At 63.0% G+C, this 22,100-nt stretch overlaps 9 protein-coding genes across 9 annotated transcripts; 4 read left to right on the top strand and 5 right to left on the bottom strand.

Annotated features, from left to right (window-relative positions):
• Positions 1 to 215: 215 nt before the first annotated feature.
• Positions 216 to 1,595, bottom strand: SPAC9E9.04 (putative protein). The gene is made up of 9 exons (XM_062766896.1): positions 1,453 to 1,595; positions 1,245 to 1,323; positions 1,115 to 1,166; positions 1,052 to 1,068; positions 880 to 993; positions 785 to 816; positions 515 to 730; positions 395 to 465; positions 216 to 344 (listed from the first exon to the last, which is right to left on the bottom strand). Coding segments are annotated over exons 1-9 (615 nt in total). The 5' UTR covers positions 1,454 to 1,595; the 3' UTR covers positions 216 to 311.
• Positions 1,596 to 1,863: 268 nt separating this feature from the next.
• Positions 1,864 to 4,155, top strand: LOC62_01G000462 (uncharacterized protein; the record flags this gene model as incomplete). Its single annotated transcript, XM_062766895.1, has 5 exons — positions 1,864 to 1,909; positions 1,952 to 2,317; positions 2,355 to 2,496; positions 2,885 to 3,077; positions 3,132 to 4,155. Exons 1-5 carry the CDS (start codon positions 1,895 to 1,897, stop codon positions 4,153 to 4,155), a joined length of 1,740 nt encoding a protein of 579 aa, XP_062622879.1. The 5' UTR covers positions 1,864 to 1,894.
• A 195-nt stretch (positions 4,156 to 4,350) lies between these two features.
• On the top strand, positions 4,351 to 5,327 carry LOC62_01G000461 (uncharacterized protein; the record flags this gene model as incomplete). Its single annotated transcript, XM_062766894.1, has 4 exons — positions 4,351 to 4,579; positions 4,621 to 4,750; positions 4,830 to 4,914; positions 4,985 to 5,327. 4 exons carry the CDS (start codon positions 4,351 to 4,353, stop codon positions 5,189 to 5,191), a joined length of 651 nt encoding a protein of 216 aa, XP_062622878.1. The 3' UTR covers positions 5,192 to 5,327.
• A 65-nt stretch (positions 5,328 to 5,392) lies between these two features.
• On the bottom strand, positions 5,393 to 6,731 carry ARF1_1 (ADP-ribosylation factor 1). The gene is made up of 7 exons (XM_062766893.1): positions 6,416 to 6,731; positions 6,246 to 6,297; positions 6,121 to 6,186; positions 6,066 to 6,081; positions 5,968 to 6,001; positions 5,659 to 5,918; positions 5,393 to 5,564 (listed from the first exon to the last, which is right to left on the bottom strand). The coding sequence occupies exons 1-7, from the start codon at positions 6,521 to 6,523 to the stop codon at positions 5,540 to 5,542; spliced, it is 561 nt and encodes a 186-aa protein (XP_062622877.1). The 5' UTR covers positions 6,524 to 6,731; the 3' UTR covers positions 5,393 to 5,539.
• A 314-nt stretch (positions 6,732 to 7,045) lies between these two features.
• On the top strand, positions 7,046 to 8,096 carry CG050 (putative protein C7orf50). The gene is made up of 3 exons (XM_062766892.1): positions 7,046 to 7,109; positions 7,145 to 7,780; positions 7,816 to 8,096. Exons 1-3 carry the CDS (start codon positions 7,053 to 7,055, stop codon positions 8,062 to 8,064), a joined length of 942 nt encoding a protein of 313 aa, XP_062622876.1. The 5' UTR covers positions 7,046 to 7,052; the 3' UTR covers positions 8,065 to 8,096.
• Positions 8,097 to 8,137: 41 nt separating this feature from the next.
• mit1 (Chromatin remodeling factor mit1) lies at positions 8,138 to 11,920 on the bottom strand (the record flags this gene model as incomplete). Its single annotated transcript, XM_062766891.1, has 10 exons — positions 11,878 to 11,920; positions 11,660 to 11,833; positions 11,584 to 11,605; positions 11,361 to 11,537; positions 11,276 to 11,319; positions 11,161 to 11,239; positions 10,218 to 11,122; positions 8,632 to 8,669; positions 8,208 to 8,589; positions 8,138 to 8,170 (listed from the first exon to the last, which is right to left on the bottom strand). Exons 1-10 carry the CDS (start codon positions 11,914 to 11,916, stop codon positions 8,138 to 8,140), a joined length of 1,893 nt encoding a protein of 630 aa, XP_062622875.1. The 5' UTR covers positions 11,917 to 11,920.
• Positions 11,921 to 12,196: 276 nt separating this feature from the next.
• On the bottom strand, positions 12,197 to 14,788 carry rar1 (putative methionine--tRNA ligase, cytoplasmic; the record flags this gene model as incomplete). The annotated part of the gene is made up of 10 exons (XM_062766890.1): positions 12,197 to 13,202; positions 13,246 to 13,381; positions 13,422 to 13,541; positions 13,588 to 13,945; positions 14,002 to 14,143; positions 14,200 to 14,256; positions 14,306 to 14,376; positions 14,427 to 14,468; positions 14,516 to 14,616; positions 14,668 to 14,788. The coding sequence occupies 10 exons, from the start codon at positions 14,786 to 14,788 to the stop codon at positions 12,197 to 12,199; spliced, it is 2,154 nt and encodes a 717-aa protein (XP_062622874.1).
• Positions 14,789 to 15,113: 325 nt separating this feature from the next.
• On the top strand, positions 15,114 to 17,573 carry GRC3 (Polynucleotide 5'-hydroxyl-kinase GRC3; the record flags this gene model as incomplete). The annotated part of the gene is made up of 5 exons (XM_062766889.1): positions 15,114 to 15,565; positions 15,608 to 15,746; positions 15,784 to 16,134; positions 16,174 to 16,489; positions 16,531 to 17,573. The coding sequence occupies 5 exons, from the start codon at positions 15,114 to 15,116 to the stop codon at positions 17,529 to 17,531; spliced, it is 2,259 nt and encodes a 752-aa protein (XP_062622873.1). The 3' UTR covers positions 17,532 to 17,573.
• Positions 17,574 to 17,619: 46 nt separating this feature from the next.
• On the bottom strand, positions 17,620 to 21,945 carry vps5 (Vacuolar protein sorting-associated protein vps5). The gene is made up of 9 exons (XM_062766888.1): positions 21,726 to 21,945; positions 21,605 to 21,671; positions 21,405 to 21,557; positions 21,129 to 21,363; positions 20,769 to 21,091; positions 20,578 to 20,648; positions 20,250 to 20,526; positions 18,021 to 20,226; positions 17,620 to 17,971 (listed from the first exon to the last, which is right to left on the bottom strand). The coding sequence occupies exons 1-9, from the start codon at positions 21,859 to 21,861 to the stop codon at positions 17,717 to 17,719; spliced, it is 3,723 nt and encodes a 1,240-aa protein (XP_062622872.1). The 5' UTR covers positions 21,862 to 21,945; the 3' UTR covers positions 17,620 to 17,716.
• Positions 21,946 to 22,100: the final 155 nt, after the last annotated feature.

The raw sequence follows: 22,100 nt of genomic DNA, 5'->3' as shown, positions 1-22,100 counted from the left end.
AGTTTTACCTCTTTGACATGATGTCAGTGACCAGCTGCAATTGTCTAGGAACTGGATGATGTAAAATAGACCCAGAGCCTGGGCCGATTACATTCCTCCTGGCCCTCACCCGCGGCATCCTGAAACTGTGCACATGGGAGCCTCTCAACAGGGCGGCTACTGACACTGGCGTTGTGAATCGAGCATCCAACGTGCGCCACGACAGCCACAACAACTGCAGGCAAAGCGACTGGCGCGAATGGCATATAGTGTATGATAAGAACAGGGGGCTACTTGCAACAGATGTATGTCAACAACGCCACATTTTGAACTTAGTCGGCTTTCTTGTCAGAGACCGAGCCAGTCTGGGGGGGGACCGTCAGCGTGGGCCAGATATACAAGTGACTTCACTCACGGCCTTGTTGAGGTCATCAGCGAGGCGGTTGTACTCGTGAGCCTGCTGCGAGGCCTGCTTCTTGAGGTTGTCTGGGGGTGGTTGTCAGCCGTTGCTCGGCACTCCGCATCCCACACCTACCGAAGTCGCGGTCCTTGGCCTGAAGAGCCTTGACCTTGTCCTCGAGCTCCTTGTTGCGGGCCTGGAGCTGCTCGATCTCGGCACCGGCGCTGGCGGCCTTGCCGCCCTTGCCAGTGATGGCGTTGAGCTCCTCCTGGGTGTGGATGAAGTCAAGGATGATGTAGAAGACGCGCGAGAGGATGAGCGAGAGGAAGAGGGTCGCTCCGGTGAGGTAGACTGAGCGAGGTTAGTGCTGCGACGTCGCTGCGCTGCATGTCCTAGCACACTCACGGTTACGCTGGGCGTAGAAGCGACGAGCCGCGCTGCGTGCGTCAGTGGTTAATCGCCGAGGGCCTCGGGCCTCGGCCCGCTGTGGCGACACCTACTAGGTCGTCTCGGCGCGAACATCGGCCATCTCCTGCTTCTGCTTGGCGTACGCGCCCTCCTGCGCAATACGGACCATGCGCTGGAGCGCATCGATGAAGAGGACGGCCACGAATCTGAGGGTGGTGTGTGAGTTGTGTGTGTGCGGAACGCCACAAGCCGCGTAAGCCTCACATGAAGGTGATCTTGAGCTGCGGGGTGTCAGAGGTGTAGCAGCATAACTAGCAGGCCACTCACAGCGTACTGGACCTTTGCGACGATGGGGTTCTCGCTCAGGAAGTGGAACATGCTGCGCGGGTTAGAAGCTGCGCCGAGCGGCGAGGCGGTGCCCCTCCGCGCCTGGGTGCGACGGCGCGCTCGCACTCACCGCTTGCGCATCGTGAATGGCATGGGCGCGATGATGACCGAGAAGAGGGCAATCTCGGACATGAGGAGTGCAAAGCACACTGGGGGGTCAGTACGGCGGGGCGGAGTTGGTCGTGGCCGACGGCCGAGATGAGATGCGCACTGGAGTAGTAGAGCTGGTGGGTGGGGGTCAGTGTGAGGCTAACGGAGAGCAGGGTGGCGCGACGCACTGTCATGTTGGGCTGCGGTTGGATGTGTTAGTTTGAAGAGGGATGAAAGAGTGTGAGATGTGAGGGTGTTGAAGGTTGTGAAGAGCGTGGATGTGATGCGTTTCAAGGGGGTGGTGCAACTGGCCGGGCTCGTTGAAAGGATCGACAAAGCGGGTCACTGTAGCCGAGCAGTACTCCTCGCGCCAGTGATGCAATACGTGGCTGCCAGCAGAACGCTCAGAACGGTCCAAAGTTAGAGTCTGCCGCTACGTCATGGACCTTTCACTCCCCTGCCATTATTCCACCCGCCACATTTTTAGCATCCGCTGAAATAACGCCGCTGCGACGAGCTGGGCAGGGCAGGGGAGCGGGGGGCGGCACTTGGCTTTGGTCCACAACAACCACTAGATGGTGTCAACATCAACATACACACACACATTCGACACACACGAAGATACCAAAAATGGCCGAAGTACAGGTGAGTTGATACTGCATTGTGCATCACAGCTCACACCCCCAGGCCTTTGACGAGCTGCTCGACAAGACGGTGCGCGCGCCGCGCCTGTCGGGCACAAAAGTCAAGGAGATCCTCGCGCTCACCGAGACCAAGCTCGTCGCACACGACCACCATATCGTGACGGCGCTGCTGCGTCTCAACGGGTCGCTGGCGCCAGCGAGCACTCAGCGCATCTCGAGCCTGTACGTGTTTGACGCGATCGCTAGACAGGCCAAGGCGGCCGTCAGCCGTGGCGTCGGGCGGGCAGTGTCGACCGAGCGCGGTCAGGGGACGCAGGCGGGCCTCCTCGCCAAGCTCGAGGGGGTCGTCACGTCCTTTATCGAGGGCATGGTCGACGACGGCAAGGGCGGCGTGTGGTCCGAGGGAAGGGTGAGTCGTCGTCGCGCTGGGCCGGGCTGACGAGCAGGACAAGACACGCAAGATTATCGAAATTTGGCGCAAGGGCAGCACGTTCCCCGACGAGTGTGTCAACAGCCTCGCGGCTATCATTGCCTCGGCGTCGACACCGTCGGCGACGACGCCAACGGCCGAGGGAGGATCGAATTCAGGTAAATGTTGGTTCTGGTTGACAGTTATTGTGATGGAGGCGGCGGCGACGATCCGAGGCGCGTCGGCGACGGCACCGCGAACGCTGCAACACGCATACCCGTGGCCGTGGCCGTCGCCGCGCACCGCTCTGACCGGTGGCTTACGGACGGGCAAGGCCCCGGTGGCCGCGCCCACTAACCCCGCAACAACCAGTGTATACGGTTGTAGACCCCTACACCCGAACGACACCACACCCACCCTCCACGCATGCATCCCTTTCGCTGCACTGCCGCTGCAGACGGGCTAGAGTACGGACCGCCGCGCGTGTCAACGCGCAGGCAAGATAGGTGCCGTGTGCTGTTGTGTTTCTGCTTTCCCTATTTTGAGCATTGCTGAGACTCCGAGTAGCTACGCGTTCCACTACCCCGCCGTTTGCGCCCCCGCCGCACCTGTTGGCCAAGTACGGCCGCGCGGGCGCCGGCTCGCCGGCCAAGGCGGCCAGCCCTGCCCCTGCGCCCGCGGCGGCCCCGGGTCAGCTGCCGCCCGAGATCATGGCGCTCCTGGGTGTCAAGAGTGCCGACCAGAAGGCTGCCGAGGCGAAGTGAGTCGCGTGGGAGTTGCGAGGCGGAGCCGAGCCGAAGAGCTGACAGAATAGGGCCGAGACCAACTCGGCGCTTGACGCCGTGCTCGCCGGCGTTCGTAGCGGAGCAGCATCAGCACCACCACCAGCAGCGGCCCCCGCCCCAGCATCCGCCCCCACACTCGACTTGACGGCCCTCGCAAACCTCAAGAACTTGAGCGGGCTGAACCTCCCCGCGCCGGTGCCGCAGCAGCAGCAGCAGTCAGACCGCTCGCGTGCCGGGCCGTCCGAGCGGCGCCCAAGCGCACAGGGACGTGCGCGCAGTCGCAGCCCAGACTGGCGGCGGGGGGAGCGTGGTGATGGCCGCGACGGTCGCGGAGAGTATCGCGAGCGGGGTTATGACCAGCGCGAGCGGTCGCCACCACGGCGTGACTTTGACCGGCGGGACGGGCGCGACTACGACCGGCGCGGGGACAGCGGACGCGACTATGACCGCGATAGGCGGGACCACCGCGAGCGGTCGCCGCCCCGGCGCGACTTTGACCGCGCACCGCCACCACCAGCTGCGCGCGCTGCCGGTCTGCCGCCCAAGCCCGCACCGTCGGGCCTTCCCCCACGCCCAAGTGGCCCGCCACCGCCCCCCTCGGCGGCGAGCACGAGTCACTACGCGCTGCCGGCAAGTCTGCCGTCGCGGCCCGTCGCGGCGGGGTCGCAGGCGCAGTCTCACGCGCCACCACCACACCAGCAGCAGCAGCAGCAGCAGCATCACCAACCACAGCAACAGCAGAACCACCACTCCCAGCCCCAGCCCCAGCAGCAGCAGCAGCAGCAGGCGCCAGCGGCACAAAACACGCTCGCAACATTCGACCTGGCCTCCTTCGACCCTACGTCGCCCGACTCGTGGTCCGCGCTCGCGGCAGCGTGGCAGGCGTCGACAGGCCGCCCGGCCAACCAGCTCGAGCTGATGCATTTCCTCAGCACTGGCGGAAACATGGGCGGCATGATGGGCGGCGGCGGCGGCGGCGGTATGGGCGGCGGGATGGGCATGGGCATGGGCGGCGGCGGCGGCATGAGCGGCGGGATGGGCAATGGGTTCTGAGTCATTAGCATTGCATCGACATTTGTAGTATAACAGCAGCAGCAGTAGAAGCAGTAGCAGCAGCATGAAGTGACATGGCATTGGTGCCGGATGCGGCGCGAGCAGCAGGGTGCCACAAGAGCAGTATATAATCGCCACTTCGCCACCACTTGGATCAACAACAACATCTTCCTCCCACTCACGCACTCACCAACAATGCCGAGCATAACCCCCGTCCTCGAGCCGTACATCACGACGTACCCGCGTCTGCAGGCGGCCTACGACACGGCGGGGCACGCGATCCCCACGCCAGTCGACGACGACACACTGTGCGAGCTCAGCGCGCTCGTCTGCTTCCTCCAGTTCCATCGCTCGCCCGCGAAGGGCGCGCCCCTCGCCGCCGCGCTCAAGCTCCAGGCCGAGGTCAACGTGCTCGCGGTGGGCGGTACGTGTGGCCTGTGCGGCGCGTGGCTGATTGATGCTCAGGCGTCGCTGTCGCTGCCAACAACACGGATAACGGCGCCGACGCGCTCGACCGTCACGCGGCGCAGCGCGCCGACGACCTCGCGGCCCGCGTCAACGACCTCGTTGACGCCCTCGCGATCGCCCAGCTTGCGTGAGTCGTCCGTCTCCTGATTGATCGCCGCTTGCGCGAAGCGCGCTGATGCGCTGACGCGCTGACGCGCCTTCCTCAGCCCGCTCAACTGCGCGAGCCACCTGCTCCGCCAGCCCATCATCACGATCACAGTGCCTGGCGTCCCCCTCCCGCCCGGCTTTCCTGTGAGTGAGGTGCCGCGAGAACGAGCAGGCCAGACACTCTGCGCAAGGAGACTAACTCGCCGCGCCCCAGCACCAGTTTGACGACGCCAGCGCCATCGCCGGCGTCAGCGAGGCCCAGCTCGCCGGATACATCACGTACCGCCGCGCCGGCTTCCCCGCGCGTCTCCTCCCTCCCGGTGTGGCACTTGCCCCGGTGCCCGCCACTGTCGAGAAGGACGACCTTGTGCGTGCCGTCCGCACGCTCCTCGGCCTCGAGTCCGTTACGCACTCGTGGTAGTCGTCCTGCGTTCATAGTACGGCATGGCCTCGACGTGTGCAGTATAGGGGACGGAGGCGCAGTTTCGTAGAGTGTTCGTAGAGTGGCACCGACATTGTACGTCCAGGCAGCAGTAGTAGAGTAACATGTAACCAAGTCGTTTGTCAACCCCCACGTCTCCGTCAGCGCGTCAGCCCTACTTCGCGCCCCACTCATACACAGGGTGCATCTAAAGGCCATGTGATATGCTGCAGACTATGTATCGGCCCTACATAGGCCATGGTCACGTACACCGGCGCGCGCGAGCCCGAGTCATCCAACGCGTCACGAGAGGGAGAGAGAGAATTATGCAGTGGTAAGGAGCCGTAGTTACTTCTGAATTATGCTGACAAGCCTGCGCGTGTTAGTGGGGCTGTGGGTGGCTCTGCTCGAGGCTCTTGACCACAGGCTTGCTCACGCGCCGCTCCGCGTCGCGCTCGAAGACTCACCAGTCCAACCCATCCTCCAGCCCTTCGCCCTTGGTTGCACACGACCCGCGCACGCTCCACTCGCGCCCCTTCTCCTGGCCCGCGAGGCCGAGCTTGTCCGAGATGTCGGCGGGTGACAGGGCGCCGGCGACGTCCTGCTTGTTGGCAAAGACGAGCACGGGGACGTTTTTGAGCTCCTCCTCGGCGAGCATTGTCAAGAGTTCTGAGCGCGACGTGGCCAGGCGCGCTGCGTCGGCCGAGTCGATCACGTAGATGATTGCCTGGAAAGTAAGTTAGTACAGTCTGGCAGGCTAGCTCGACGCGACCCACCTGCGTGTTGGCGTAGTAACATCGCCAGTATGGTCTGCGCGGTTGGTTAGTCTGTGCTCATTCGTGCCAAGCAGGCACCGCATGTCGCTCCTTCTCACCGAATGCTCGACTGTCCTACGCATGTCAGCACATTGCCACGCAGCCGCTACGCACCTCCAAGATCCCACACCTGGAAGTTGATGTTCTTGTACTGCACCGTCTCCACGTTGAATCCGATGGCTGCGGTGTGAGCTCGGGGGTGTCCTCTGGACAGCGGCGCCGACACCACCGCAACTCACTTGGGATCGTCGAGACGACCTCTCCAATCTGCAAGCGGTACAAGATCGTTGTCTGCGTGTGTAAGCTCGTCGTCTCGCTGTCTCTTCCCTTCCCCGGCCAGCGGATCTCGCGCCTGGGATTAAGGTTTCCACAAGCACCACACCACGCCGGCCGTACACGGCGCACGCACCTTGCCTGCCGAGTCGAGGCCGACCATGAGGATGCGGACCTCCTTGTCCTTGCCCCAGAACGCGAGGGACGAGAGGGACGAGTAGATCCTCGAGAGGGAGAGGCCCATGGTGGTGGTGGGATGGTGGTGGAGATGGGGTGGTCGGTGCTGGAGCTGTTCCTGTTGCTGCTGATAGTGTTGCGCGTTGCGCGTCTATGCTGGTCGTTTGGCGTGCTCGTGCGCGTCGTTGTCGGGCTCGCGGTCGTGAGAGGCGTGGCGTGCTGCCCGAGATGGGATGAGTGACTGGGACAAAAGCAAGCGGTGGAGACTGGGGATGGCAAGTGTGCTTACGCAAAAGCAGCAGATGGTGTCGTTCGTTGTTCGTGGCCACCAGCCAACCCTACCCACACGGCCACCGCGCACGCACACACGGATGGGTAACGCGGCAGGCACGGGACGGTCGTTTGGATTTCAATTCAATTCAAATAGGCTACCTAATAGAACATTACAACCTCATTTTCCTAATGGCGTCGTCGACGTGAGCCGATCGAGGCCACGTGGTCGCCGATCGCGGGGCCATCAGACATCAGGTGGAGGAGGTATGAAATTTCGAAGCCGACAACGACTGGACGTCAACAAGACCCATCAACACGCCAAAATGAGCTCGACAGAGACAAAAGAGGAGCGCAAGGCACGCCGCAAGGCCGAGAAGGAGGTGGGTAGGGGCGTGTGATGCCTGCTGACGACCAGGTCAAGGCCGCTGCCGCTGGCGCTGGGGACGACACCGAGCCCAAGGAGGAGACCAAGGATGAGCGGAGGGCGCGCCGGGCGGCGAAGAAGGCTGCCAAGGCTGCTGAGGAGGTGAAGGAGGTTGAGGCGGAGGAGGCCGGCGACAAGAAGGAGAAGGGCGACAAGAAGGACAAGAAGGAGAAGAAGGACAAGAAGGACAAGAAGGACAAGAAGGACAAGAGCGACAAGGTCGACAAGAAGGACAAGAGGGACAAGAAGCGGAAACGCGACGGCGACGACGCCGACGCCGCCCCCGCTGAGACCATCACCACCTCCGAGCCCACAGAAGCGGTCCCCGCCGAAGCCAAGCCCCCGAAGCGGCCAAAAGGCAGCAAGAAGGCCAACGCGGCCAAGCTCGCGGCGGGCGTAACGACGCTCTCGGCCGACGTGTTCGCCGACCCCACCCTCTCCGACGCAGCGAAGAAGGGCATCGCGTACGCGCAGGCCTTTGCGGCGAAAGACACGAGCGGGTGGAAGTTCCAGAAGGCCAAGCAGGGCTGGCTGCTGCGCAATGTCTTTAGCAGCGCCGAAGTGACCGACGCGTATGTCGACGTCGTGATCGGCTACCTGGTCACTGTTGTCGGTGGCGCGCGGGCGGTGAGTTTGGGGTTTGGGCTGCGCTGACGATCTAGGCGCTCGTTAGCAGGGCTAAGGATGTGCGGGACGGGAAGAAGGTCGAGGAGAAGGAGGAGGAGGAGGCCAAGCCCGAGGCTGGGGACAAGGAGGCACCAGCCGAGGCTGCCGACGCCGAGGCCAAGAAGGGCGCCGAGACGGCAACTGCACCCGCCGCACCCACGCCGGCTGATGAGGAGGCCGAGGCCGCCGCTGCGGTCGCCAAGTCGCGCGCTGAGCGCCTCCTCGCCGCCATGGGCGAGGCATGAGCCGGTATCACTATGCAATGCACTACTACATGATACAAATGGTGGACGGGACCGGAAATGACTGCCCGTGGTGCTAATTATTGGAAGGTCTGTCCTCCTTCGGCCACTGGATGTCAGCTGCTACACGCGACGACGTAACTCACCTCCAGATACGCCTTGTACAGCGGATCAATCACCTCGCGAACCTGTTCAATCTGGCCGGTGATCTCGTTGATCTCGCGGATCAGCACATCGGCCTGGGTCTGTGCCGACGTGCCGGCTCCAGTGCGGCCCAGAGCTCTCAGCTGCTCCCTGTTTTGGTCGATTCGCGCATTGTACCGAGTCATCTGTTCCTCGAGGCCGCGAATCTTCTCCTTCAGATCCTTGCGCGTGCCGCGTTCCTCGGCGCATGCTCGCACCGCCTGCCCACACCGCAGCCCGCAGTATGGGCATGTCGACGCCGTCGATCGCCCCATCTGGAGTACTCGAAGAATCTGCTTGAGAACGGCGTAGACGGCATCACTGGCTGTGAACCGTTTAAGGGCTCTGCGGGGGTCAGCACACTTGGAAACACTCATCATCACCTACTCTTCAATGCTTTCCGGGCCAGCCTTCACCACAGGACACTGCGATGTGCTGTGATATACCTCGTTGTGGCAGATGGTGCAGCCTTGGAACGGCTGATAGTCATCCTCCTCGACGCGTTCGACATCGCTGGGCCGTGGGCGTTTCACCGGGTGTGCGGGCTCGTCGTCGTCGGTGGCATCGAGGTCGATAGGGCGGCGCTTGGATCCAGGTGCGTCACGGCTTCTGTTACTCGCTCTGCTGCTGGGGCGCCTGGATGGTCTCTTGCGTTCGCGATGCGCCGCAAGCATCTTCTGGATCGCGTCCCGGCCTTTCTGCTTGTCCTCGGGCGACTCGTCGCCCTGCTCGATTGCCTGCCTAAAGTTCTCCAAATCTTCCTCGGGAACAAGGTTGGGGCAGTCACGAAGCGCATGGTGTTCATTGCACCAGTAACACTCGTCTTCGTCTTTGCTGGGAGCGTTGATGTCGAACCGAGACGAATCGCCGAGTTGCAACGCGCTTGGCGTTTGGTCCGAGGAAGCTGTGCTTGGCCTCTTGCTGGCGCTCAAAGAAATGGACTTTCGGCTGGGAGCTGGCCCCGTGCTACCAGATGACTGCGGCCTTGAAGGAAGAGTGGCAGGTGGCGGCCTCTCGTCGTCGTCTGAGGGGTCCAAAGACTCAGGTTCATTGGGATCCGGTTTCTCTAGGCGATATGCGTCTGGGTAGTTAGAGCCATTGGCGTGTGGTTGGCCATTGGCTTGCGGCCGGTCGGGGACGTCAGTCCCATGGTCCTGGACACCGTTCTGAGCTAGTGCCTTCGCACCTTGCCGAAGAGGGTTCGCTGCGGCAGCGTACTGAGGTTGGGGCATTTGCAGTGGCACGTCGGCAGGAGGAGCCACCGGCTGCTGTGGCTGCCGTTCGGGGTGAGGGACAAGCACCAGTCGCGACGCTGGTCTTGGAGCTGGCTGGATTGTACTGGACAACACATGAGGTTGGCCAGAGGGGCCGGCGGGGTTGGGGGCAACGCTGTACGAGTGTTGGATCTGGTGTTGCTGCATTGCCACTGCCTGTTGCTGTAATGCAGCCAGTCTTTCAATTCGTTCCACGTGTGCAGCTTGTCTGGCGAGCTGATGCTGGGCCGCAGCTGCCAATTCTTCTTGTTGCTTCTTGAGTCGAGCTGTGGCTAACTGGGCTTCTTCGTTGCGTCGACGCTCCTCTACCTCTGCGGGGTCCCAAATCGGCTCGTTCGCGATGAAGAAGTACCTGACAAGCTCGGCAGCATCCGGCAGAAGATATAGAGGCCCGCGCCGGTCCGGTGTGCCAAGGTGGTCGGCCAACTTGCCCAGGTGCCTGTAAAGTATCTCGCGATGTTCCAGTGGTCCCCCAGCTTCCGTCATGCTGCTCCATATCCTCCGCAGGGTGTCCTTGTTCTTCGTGAAGGGAGACGCGACGAGTTCACCAATGAGATTGCGGAGCAACTGGCGGGCCGCTGACATCTTGCTGGAATGCAATACCGCCTGAGCAGGGCTGGATGGCGGGGCGTTCTGGGGTTGAGCTGTAGTGGGGGCACCGTTGGGGACAAGGAGGACGCCCTGCTGCGTCACTGTCACCGGTATCTGGGTCGGCGGGTTCTGCATGCGGTGCAGAATCTCGTGGTCTCCGCCCTCGGCACCTTGTGCCAATGTCGAGGGCCCGGGCCCAGCTATCCCGTTCGCAGCCTGGGCTTGCTGTGCAGCGAGTCGTCTGCCCTGCTTGTGGGCTCTCAAGAGCTCCTTCTCGTGCTTTGTGAGCTTTTGCCTGCCGGCCAGCTTGCCCGCCAGAACGCCCCCCAGACTGTGTCTCTCCCCGTAGCTGAGGTCGGAGTAGTCAATCTCGTCTGAGACTTCGTCTTCCGACTCTTCGTCCTGCGTCGGCGCAACGAACTCGTTGTCGGAATTGTCGTCTTTGCCCTTGCCCTTGCCCTTGGGGCGGCCCTTCTTCGGGGTATCTGGTTCGTCGTCGATGACATAGCTCTTGGGCTGCGTTTTGCGTCGCAGGCGACCCTTGCTCGTCTCAGCGGCGAGCTCTTCTGCTCGTTGGCGTTCCAGCTCCTTGTCTGCATTCTCGATGAATGCCAGCCAGCTGTTCTCGTCGAAGTCTTGAGGTTCCTCGGAGTCGTTCTGATCCGCCTCATCCCGAAGCTTGCCTTCGTTCGTCTCCCAGACCTTGGCGAACGAGAAGCCCATAGCTTCCTTGGTGCCCGTTTTTCCCTGGGCCTTCTCCCGCTCCTTCTCCTTTTCCCTCTCCGCCAGCCTCTTGGCCTCTTCCTCAGCCTCCTTCTCGGCCCCGTCGATCAATTCGTCGACCTTCTGGGTGGTCCACACTCGGTCTTGAGCAGTCTCGTCGGCCTTGCTTATCGCCTCGGCACCGTAGAGCAGGAGGTCATCAAGCTCGCCTTCCTCGGTCTCTTGCCCCATTTTCTGGACGACAAGATGATCGAGCACGAGCTTCTTCTTGCCATTGGCCATTATCTGGGCTGCAATGTCAGCATGCGCGTCGTTGGGGTTCACTCACACTCGACCGCATTCTCCGACATGAGCTTGAACACGAGGACCGATTTCTTCTGACCATAGCGATGACTTCGGGCGATGGCCTGGGGCGTCAGCAACGAAATATCCCTTCAACTTACCTGTAGGTCCTGGTGAGGGTTGAAGTCGGGATCATGGACCACAACTGTTGTCGTCAGCCCCGTGCCCCAATACCGAGCTACACACCTGTATCGGCCGTCGCGAGGTTGATGCCCACACCGCCCGCGCGAGTCGTCAACAGGAAGATAAAATAGTCCGAGTTGTCGGCGTTGAACTTGTCCATGCCCTTCTGCCGCCGCACCTGGCTCACGTCGCCATCGAGGCGCAAGTACTTGTAGCCCTCGCCGATGATGAAGTCTTCGACTGGGCGGTGTCAGCGACGCACGGAATTGCACGACGTCACACTCACTCCTATCTAGAGCGATCTTGAACTGCAAAGATGTGCCGTCAGCCAGCGCGCCATGCCCTCAGCAGCTTCAACCCACCTGGCTGAAGAGCAGCACGCGCCGCCCACGAGCCTTGAGGCTTGGGAGGAGCTTCTTGAGGAATAAGAGCTTGCCACTCGCGTCCGTCAGGCGCTTTTGCTGCTCTTCTGGAGACAGATCCAAGTTTTCCAAGCTGGGATCGACGAGGTAAGGGTGCTGGCACACCTTCCTCAGCTGGACAGTGTTAGGGCAGGTTGCTCGGTGCCTGTCGAGCTCACCTCCATGAGGATGTTGTTGATGGAACCGGCTCGCTTCATCTTGGCCAAACCCGATAAGGGTTACCTGATAAAACGAGCTAGTCGAAGAGGCGGGGACGTGAATGTTGAGATGTCAGAGGCAATGCGTCAAGATCGACACGACCACGAAAGTCGCCCGTCATTGTTTGGACCGAGACGCGTTCTCACAAGTCGCGACACGGAGATCGGCCCTAAGCCCGGACCTCCACTTTCAGTGTCCACTCTTGCCCTGCTGTTGCATGTATCCTTGCAACCGCTCGCTACCCCATAATGTAACATAGCTCTACTACATAGTCAATGCTCAGATCTTGGCCTCCTTCAGCTTCTTCTTGAGCTCGGTCAGCTCAGCCTTGAACTGCTTGGCAAGAGCAGTCTCCTTCTCAACGTCGCCCTGAGCCTTGCCGGTACGAATGCTCTTGACAACCTGGTTCTGAGCGTCAACCTTGGCCTCGAGAGCGCGCTCCTCGGGAGACTTGGCAGCCTCGGCAGCGGCAGCCGCCTCAGCAGCAGCCTTCTTCTTCTTGGACGAGGCAGCCCAGTTCGAGTCGTGGTTGACAGGGCCCTTGGCGGCCACTGGCTTGGCGTCACCGTTGCCGGCCTCGACGACGGCGTCGCCACCGTACTTCTTCTGCCAGATGGCCAGCTGCTCCTCAGGGTTCTCAATGCGCTTGAAGAGGTGAGCAGCCTGGCCAACCTTGTGGCCGGGCAGGATGTCGATCGAGAAGCGCTCAGGCAGCGAGCGGGCGGGAGCGTTGAGCTGCTTGAGAATGTCCTCAGCAGTGGAGGGGATAAAGGGGTGGAAGAGAACCGAGAGGACGTAGATGAGGTTGATGGCGTTGAGGACGACCTGGGCGCAGCGCTCAGGGTGGTTGGCAAGAAGAGCGTTGTCAAGACCGCTGTCCTGGAGGTACTGGTTGCCGCGGGCCGAGACAGCCATGGCAACGCTCAAGGCATGGCGAATCTTGGTGGCGTCCATCGACTCGCGGAACTCGACAAGACGGGCGTTGACGTCCTTGACAAACTCGGCATCAATCTTGTCCCACTCGGTGGTGGGGTTGGCGGGTGGGATGACCTCACCGCCCTTGAGGTCGGCAGGGCCGGGGACGACCGAGGCGTACTTGAGGTTGGTGAACTTGATCACGCGGTTGATGAAGTTGCCGAGGTTGGCGAGAAGCTCATTGTTGATGGCGGCGATGAAGTTGGACCACTGGAAGGCAGTGTCACCAGCTTCAGGGCGCTGCGAAATGAGGTAGTAACGCCAGACGGACGCGGGGAGGCCGATCTCCTGGGCCTGGTTGCCGAACACACTAAGGTTGTCAGCCGTAGTTCCAACGCTTCCACGCCACTTACCCAACGTTTCGGCTCTTGCTGAACTTGGTGTCCTCGTAGTTGAGGTACTGGGTACCCGAGATGCGGTGGAGTTTTGTCCAGTCACGGCCGTCGGCGATGAGCGTGGCAGGGAAGAGGACGGTGTGGAAGTAGACGTCTGGGCTGTCAGCCTTGTGGCTTGTCTGCAAGACACTCACTGTCCTTGCCCATGAACTGGTAGAGCTCGACATCGTCGGGGGCGAACCACCATTCACGCCACTTGTCGGTGTAGGTGGAGGTGATCGAAACATAGCCGATGCAGGCGTCGAACCAGACATCTGAATTGTGTTAGCGGATGCCTCGTCACCAACACGCTCGACTCACAGATGACCTTGTCCTCGAGCTTCTTGTCCTCCTCTGCGTCGCCCACCTTGGGGACCTCGACACCCCACTTGAGGTCGCGGGTGACGGGGCTGGGGCGGAGACCTTCTCCCAGCATGCGGGGCTCGACAATCTCTCCCTTGTCGTTGATGACAACGTTACCGGCCCACTTGCCCTTGATGCGGGTCTCCTGCATCCAGGCCTCAAGGTCCTTCTGCACCTTGTTCAACCTGAAGCACGCGTGCGTCGAAGGGCGGACAGAGACCTTGTGGTTCTTGTTGCGCTTGCAACGGGGGTGGAGGAGCTCGGTGGGGGACGAGAAGGTGAGCGCGCACTTGTCGCACTGGTCGCCACGGGCATCCTGTCAAAACGTCAGCGGCCGTTGTTGCACATGGGCACGCCTTGGCTGATACTCACATCGTAGCCACAGTTGGGGCAGACGCCCTCAACGAAACGGTCAGCAAGGAAGAGCTTGTCGTCCTCGCAGTACGTCTGGTCGGCAGTCTGGAGCTCGATAAAGTCGTTCTTGTGGATGTGCTTGTAAATGTCCTGGACGATCCTGCAAGGCCGTCAGTAACCGAACCGACTCGAAATTCAGCTTGGCATGTGACCCACTCGGTGTGCTCGGGGGTAGAGGTGCGTCCCCACTCGTCAAAGCCAATGTCGAACCACCTAGATGCGTCAGCGGGTGCTCGTGTGGTGGCGAGCAACACAAGCTTACTTGTAGACCTCGGTGTGAAGGCCGTGGAACTTGGTGCAGAGCTCCATCGGGGTGACACCGTCCTCGAGCGCCTAGCAAGTCAGCGCCGCCACTCGAAGGTGCACACCACAACTCCACTTACCTTGGTCTCGGTGGCAGTACCATACTCGTCAGTACCACAGATCTGGGCAATGTCAGCACAATGTCTCCCGCCGCTCGCGTGACACGAACGTAAAGGGTACGGAGGTTGCGAGACCTGTTGTAGCGGGCAAAGACGTCGGCCGAGAGGGTCGAGCCGATGATGTTACCGAGATGGGGGACGTTGTTGACGTCTACGGCGACATCAGCATACTGTTCATCAAGTCAAGCGTCGCTGTACTCACAAGGGAGAGCGGAGGTGATGAGGATGTTGCGCTGGCCCTTCACGGGGAGCACGGGACCCTTGGAGGGGTCGTGAATCTCCATGAGGAGGCCGTCCGCCTGACGGATTTTCCTATCAGTCATGGTTGTGTCGTAGCCTAGGACGTGTAGAAGGAGCCTGTAGAGGTATTTGAAGAGTGAGAACAGTGTTGTTGTTGTTGAAAGGTAGGAGGTTTGCAAGATGTCGACATGAGCTGAGTCAAATCCATCCTTCTCTCCTTTTACCGCCTTGATCGACTCCGCCATTCGCAAGTGGCGCCGGTGCGGCCGGTTTTCGGGGCTCCACACACAAATACCACGTGAATTTGGATCGAAGTTTCGACTTTCGGCTCGTCGTCGCGAGCCAAGCAGAGCAGCATCACACAGGCTTTGTTTGTGCTTGCACACTCCTCCCACACCCCCGTCGACAATGTCCGCTCTGGCAGCAAGGAGGGCAGCACAGGCTGCCTTGTCAGCATCCCAACCGTCGACGCCAACTCCCCAACAGAAGGTGCCAGAACCACCTCGCAACGCGACCCCGCAGCCCGAAAGCCCAGATGCCGGCGAGGCCTTCCTCTCCTCTGACGCCGAGTCCGAGGTGTCGGAGCCTGCCCCACGGACGAGCAAGCGGAGAAAGGTGACCAAAGAGGCACCAAAGGCGACGCCCAAGGCGGCGGCGAGGTACTATGCCGCTCCGGCTGAGGAGGAGAAGCCCAAGCCCAGGAAGAAGGAGCGCCGGTTCTCGTTCAGCAAGCCGAACGACGACGACAGCAGCTCGGGAAGCGATGGCGAGGAGGAGGAGGTTGGGGGACAGGACGAGGGCATGGTGTCGTGGTCTGGAGCACCGAGCCTCCATGCTGGGCCGTCGCGCCTCGCTCAACAGTGAGTTGAGCTGCACATGGACGAGAGCTCACACTTCTTCAGGCCTGCACTCGACGTCGGCAGGTCGACCTTTGTCCCTCGGGAGGGTGTTAACATCCTGAAGGTTGATGAGGAGGTGCTTAAGGCTGCGGGAGTGGAGACTCCAGGGCCTGGCGTCGTCGTGAGCCTCGGCGAGGAGGACGTAAGTGCGAGACGGTGTATGTCCGCTGACATCACAGAGCCTCGTGATCGCAGGTACCTTCACGGTCACCCCGCTGCAGCAGTCAATATCTCTCTTGTCGGCGACTATCAGGCCATCTGCCGACACTGTTGATTCGTATCCCGTCTACGCGCCGACGTCGCACCCTGTGCCGGTGCTCACCGGCCAGCAGGGGGAAGACACCGAGGTCTCACCTCCGCTGGCTACCCTTGCCCTGCCGAGGAAGTTCCAGCAGGACGCGAGCCGCTCCATCTCCCTTATCCAAGAGCTTCACTCTGGGATTGAGGGGCTGCACGGGAAAATCGTCCCGGGATTCAATAACATCTGGCTGGACGAAAAGGGAACGTGGGGACTGAGGGGTGTGCATTTGGTGAGCTATAAAATGCCGACCCCAGCTGACAATCCTCAGCTCACGGGGTCGTTCTACACGCCAGTATATCCCCACGTCACTCCGCCTTCATGGAGGAAGGCCCTCGACTCTCTGGACACGCCCGACGTCCAAAACCAGGACGACGACGACTTTGCGTTCGACAGTGGGGACAACGTGCCCGTTGTGCTCGTCAAGGGCCCGAAGAGGAGCGGCAAGTCGTCGTTGGCCAAGGCGTCGCTTAACCGCCTCCTGGAATCATTTGAGCGCGTCGCGTGGCTCGAAAGCGATCTGGGACAGGCCGAGTTTGGTTGTGGCGGTGTTGTCGGCCTTTGGGTGATTGACCAGCCTGTCCTTGGTGAGCTTTTGCGACCCTGTCTGTCCGAAGCTAACAGTCAGGCCCATCATTCACACACCCCCGCGTCCCCGTCAAGGCGCACTACCTCGGCGAAGTCAGCCCCCAGTCCTGTCCGGACGAGTACCTCGACGCGGTGCTCCAACTGCTCCAGTACTACAAGTACGAGGTGCAGAACCCCATCGAGGGGCTGGGCTCGGCCCCAGTGGGCGGGAAGCGCACCGACGTGATCCCGCTTGTGGTCAACACGCAGGGCTGGGTCAAGGGGCTCGGCGAGGAGCTGCTGGGCGCGATAGAGGCGGCGGCAGAACCGACGCGCGTGTTTGCGTTCGAGCAGCTCGACGACGTGCACGCACCGGAAGGGTGGACGACGAGCCCGGTGCTGCCGACCCACGACCTCCCCTCGGCGGCGGTCACGCTCGCCATCGAGCCGGCCCCCGTATCGCCTCTGCATGCACGATACACTGCCGTCGACATGCGCGCGCTCAGCACCATCGCGTACATGCACGCGCGGCTCGACAGCGGAAGGTGGGACTTCTCGGCACCCCTGCTCGCCGTACCGCCCGTACAGGTCGAGCTCGGCGGCGCGGCGCTGCAGCGCGCCTTCCTCATCGGCGAAGGCTCGGACGCCGTGCTGCCCTCCGACCTGCCGCTGGCGCTGAACGCAAGCCTCGTCGCACTGGTGGAGGAGGACACCGACGGCGAAACGTATGTGGCTGGCCGTCCGCAGCCGTCCGCCGAGGAGTCTACCTTCCTCGGCCTGGCGCTCGTGCGCGCCGTGCGTGCCGAGCCAGAACGCACGCTCAGCCTGCAGCTCGTCACCCCGCTCGGCGGCGCCCACCTCGCGCGCGCGTCCGCCCTCGTGCGTAACGGTGCGCTCGAGCTACCCGCCTGCGGCATGCTCGACTGGCGCGAGCGCCTGAGCGACGAGGGCCTCGCTGGCGTGCGGTGGGACGACGTGCCGTTCCTCGAGGTCGGCGCGTCCGAGGCTGTGGGCGGCGACAGGCGCCGCTTCAGGAGGAACATCCAGCGCAAGGGCATGTAGTTTGCATGGGTCTGTCTTGGGATGCATCATCATTTGATCTGGCGACGAGGGATGCGGAACACACAGCGGGCCCTCTCGCGGCCACAAACACCCACACGGCGCACAGCTACACAGATGCACAGATGTCATTATCATACTAGCCACTACTCTCACTCCGAACCACATACTCCGCCCCCGCCTCCTGCCTATGCCTGCGCGGCCGCGGCCGCCTGCGCCTGCTGCTGCTGCTGGGCGCGGTGCACCATCTTGAGCAGCATGGCGTGGTATTCCTCCCACGCAGTGACGAGCTCGCGCTGGCGCGCAATCTGTCCGTCGAGATGGATGGTGAGCGTCTTGCGGAACTCGTCGACACGCTCGCGCTCGAAGCGAGCAAACTCGGCCTTGACGAGCTTGGACTGGGCCTCAAAGTCTGCTGCGGCGTCGCGCGAGCGGCGCTCGGCCTGGGAGCGCGGGTCAGCAACTAGCTCACGCTCACAAAATGCCACCTACCTCGCCAAGCTCGGCCATTGACGCAGCCGCCCGGTCGGCCAGCTTGCCCTGCAGCCGCGCCTTCTCGCGTGCTTGCCGCACGCGCTGCACCTCCCTATCCGCCGCCTGTGCCGTGTGGTACGCGCGCACGCGGGACGCAAACGCGAGCCGCACGCTGCCGATGAAGCGCACGTACTCGTCGGCGAGGTTTAGCAGCTGGGCGACGTCGCTCGTCGCTTGCTCCTCGCCAAACGTGCGCTCCTTCTTCGTGAGATCCGCCAGCCGGCCGAGCGCAGCGCACATTGCCGCGCCGAGGTCCGACTCTGCGAGCGCCTGTGCGGCATCTGAAAACTCGCCGACCGTGGTCGCGAGCTCGAGGCGCGCCTTGCTCGCCACATCTAGAGACTTGGACACGCCCTTGAGCTGCGTCTCGAGGTGGTCGAGGTACAGCTTTTTCTGGTCGAACCAGTCGTCCTGCTCGACATAGCGCGGCCCCGTCCAGCTGGCCAACACGCCAGTGTTCTGTGGTGCCTCGGTCGGCGGCTTGCCGCGGTTCTTGATGTCGAGCGCAAAGCTGTCCGACTCGAGGAACAGGCGCAGGTCTGGGTCGAGCTGAAGAATAGGGTGCGACGTGATCTTGGTCAGGCAGCGCTGCAGGGCTGAGCGGCGCGTCTCGATAAACTGGTCCTGGAAGCGTCCAAACACATGCTTGTCCGGCACTGGCGGAACAAACACGCCGGGGTTGTTCGCCAGCAGGGCCTCGTACAGCCACAGGAAATCAGAGAAGCGGCGGAGCACGCTGAACTCGCCACGCCGGTAGTGCGGCGACGTCGTCTTCGTCTGGACAGTGTACACGACGTGCCCGCGCACCGGGTCCCCCACTTTCGTAGGGTTCGACACGGTGATCTGGAACACGGGCGTGCTGAGTAGCTTGGAGCGGCGCGGCGAGCCGGGCAGCGAGCCCTCGCGGGCCTGGACGCGCGACGGCCCCGAGCCGGTCGGGCTCGGCGCAGCGGGCTCGGGCTCGGGCTCGGACTCCCTGTCCTGCTCTCCGCCCCAGCCTCCACCGCCCTCGTTCCACGGGTCGCTGCCGCCCGCGAGCGGGCCCTCGTCGGCGTCGACGGCGCCCCATCCCCGCCCGCCGATGCGCGCCGCGATCCCGTTCGTCGCGCCGCCGATCGCGAGGCTCTGGAACCCGTAGTCGTCGGCCGCTGCGCTCTCGAGCGGGGACACGGACACGCGATCGCCCGGCGTCGGCACAGCCGCGCCCGCAGCCACCGGCGTGTCGGGTCTCGAGGGCACCGCCGAATCAGGCAGCGGCACGGCGGTGGGGTCGGTCGGCAGCCGGCGCTTCGTGTCCACCGGCTTGGGGCGGAAGACGTACGTGCCCTTCTTCTCTGGTGTCGGCGGCGCGGCGGAGGCCGGCGTCGACGCCGCCGCTGCCGCCGGGGCAGAGGCGACGAACGCGCGCTTGAGGCTCGCGTGCGGGTCGCTCTGGGCGAGCAGCTCCTCGTCAATCAGGCCGGCGGGCAGTGCGCGGGGCGCCGCCGCTACTGGGGGCTTGGAGGGCGATGTGGGGGGCGAGCGGGCTGCCGAGCGGCCGAGGCCGGCCGTCGGTGAGGTGCGCGGCGGGGACACGAACCCGCTCGGCGCGTACGGATCGGCGGGGTACGCCTCGGGGCTGGCAGGCTGCGACTGGCGCGCGAGCTCCTCGCGCTCGCGCGCAGCGATGACCGACGGCGGGTCGGGCACGGTCGCTGCGAACCCCCCAAAGCCGGCGTACTCTGGCTCTGGCTCTGGCTCTGGCTCGTGCTGCTGTGACGCAGCCGGCGGCGGCGGGCCCCACGACGGTGCGCTCTCGTTGAACGGGTTCGCCCATGGGTCCGCCTCGGCCGTCGAGTTGCTGTACAGCGATGGCCTGTGCGCTGGTGTCGACGCTGATAGCAGGCGCGCAAAGGACTCTTCCTCGTCCATTGTGATGGTTGTTGTGTGGTGTGATGGCGAGGTGATTGATTGTCTCGTCGGTCGTCGTGACGTGCTGCAGCCAGCAGGTGCAACAGTGACGTTTTGGCACCAGCGACCTGGCTGGCTGCACGGGACCTGAATCCGACACGGCGACCGAGTGGCGCCGTGGCAGTGCGACCAGACCATCACAGTCTCGCTGCGCTCCAGCCAAAAACCACATGCATGTAATGCTTGGAAACAGATATGGGATCTAATCGTACACCTAGCAGCTCGCAGCCAGCCTACATGCGCTGCATCCTTGTGCTGAGCATGTCGGCTTGTTGGCGGCGGTACTCGCGCCGTGCGGCGGTCGAGTCCTCGCCACCGACCTCGCCCCACCCGGCGAGCGGCACGACAATGCACGTGCAGTTGTCCTGCGCGGCGAGGTCCTCGCCAAAGTGCACGATCGTCTTGGCGGCGCGCGTCGGGTCTATTGATCGCCGGGCAAGGTCGACGAGCTCCTGGTCCGAGAGGAGCGACGTCAGGCCGTCCGTCACGAAGATGAGGTAGCAGTTGTCGGCGCCTGGGGAGGGCGTGAGTGCTGGCGTCTCGCGCATGGCTGCAGAACACTTACCGTCAATGATTGTTGTCCGCACTTCTGGCTCTACTGTAACGCCCGACGACTTGAACTCGAAGTCGCCAAAGCTAGGGAGTCAGCGTTTGTCGGTTGTGCCTTCGCTCTGCACCCCCCTGGTCCCCTCCCCCCCATCTCCCCCCTCATCCAGCTCGCCCCTCGCTGCGCTCGCGGCTCGCGATTCAACCCACCCTCTAGTATTCTCAATCGCGCCCATCCAGCGCGTCTCGCCAAAGCTGTCCGAGATCAATCTGTCCGTGCCCATCCGTCGCAGGCGGTCGGCCTCGATACGGCTCTCCGCATGGTGGCGGTCAGTGAGCGCCTTGGCCTCGCCCGTCTTCTTGTTGCAGAGCAGCACGCGCGTGTCGCCGACCTGCGCGACGGTGAGGTGGATCTTCCTCGCGGCCCAGTGCGGCTGGCCCGGCTCGTCGAGCGAGTGGAGGAGCACGACGGACGCCGTCGAGCCCGTGTGCTCGGCGCCGTCTTCGATCTCTTTCCGCAGCATCTGGTCGGCCTGGCGTCAGCACTACCCGCCCACGCACGCAACCTACCTTGAGAAACGCGAGCGTCAACCGCTCCTCGAGCGTCATGGGCTCCGTCACGGGCGCGGGCTCGGACATGGCCCACTTGGTATACCGCTGCAATGCGCCGCCGCGCCAACGGCGAAAGTATCCGCCCAGCTCGACCGTCTCCTCCACAACGGCGGGGATATCGGCAGGCGTGCACGTCTCGACAATCTCCGCGAGACGCGAGTGCAGGAAGCTGGAGACTGAGCGGCCGCCATGCCTGCAATGTCAGAAGCGCGCTTCCTAAGCCACATGACCCACCCGTCAAAGATGGCAAAGAAGCCGACCTGCTTGGCCAGCGCCTCGCCGCCTGCCTTTGCCGGGTCCCACTTGGGCGCCTTGCTCGGCAATGAAGCCTGCAGCTCGGTGACAGCGATCTCGAGGGCGTGGACGGCTGTCGCGTCCTCCTGGTATCTGCGCGTGTCAGCGGTGCAGGTATGCAGCCGGTTCGGCCCACTCACGCGCGCTGCCCGCGCGAGCTGTACACGCCGACGACCTTGGGCGAGTTGAGCGGGACCTTGTACACGGCTGCGGCAGTTAGCGACCCCGCTCCGAACATCGCACGGCGGCGCGCCGACTCACTCCCGTCTGGTGTTGTCCCGCGCACAAAGTCGTGCAGGCTGCGGCTGCGGCTGGGGCTGGCAGACGAAGAAGAGCCCGAGGCGCGCGTTGCTGCTGCTGAACGCGCCGCCGCGCGCGCGAGGGGGCCGATGCGCATCACGATGAGACGGAGAAGAGTGCTGTCACAATGTCGACGAGTGGGTCATGAGGTCGTCGTCGGGTGCGGTGCGGGTTGTTGGGGGGTCGCCGGGTGGGGTAGAGGAGTGCCAAGTGAGGTACCGACGACGGCCACCTGACAGACACCCAGACACCCACTCTGTTGATCGGCAACCGCAAAGTCAACAAGGCCGCCCGCCGACGAAGGCCCTGAAGAAAACCTCCGCCTTGTGCCGCGCC

The sequence above is a fragment of the Vanrija pseudolonga genome, chromosome 1 (genome assembly GCF_020906515.1).
Source record: "Vanrija pseudolonga chromosome 1, complete sequence".
In the NCBI taxonomy this organism is placed as follows: Eukaryota; Fungi; Basidiomycota; class Tremellomycetes; order Trichosporonales; family Trichosporonaceae; genus Vanrija; species Vanrija pseudolonga.
The sequence above is the reverse complement of the archived record's forward strand: the minus strand, read 5'-3'. Positions and strand labels throughout refer to the sequence as shown.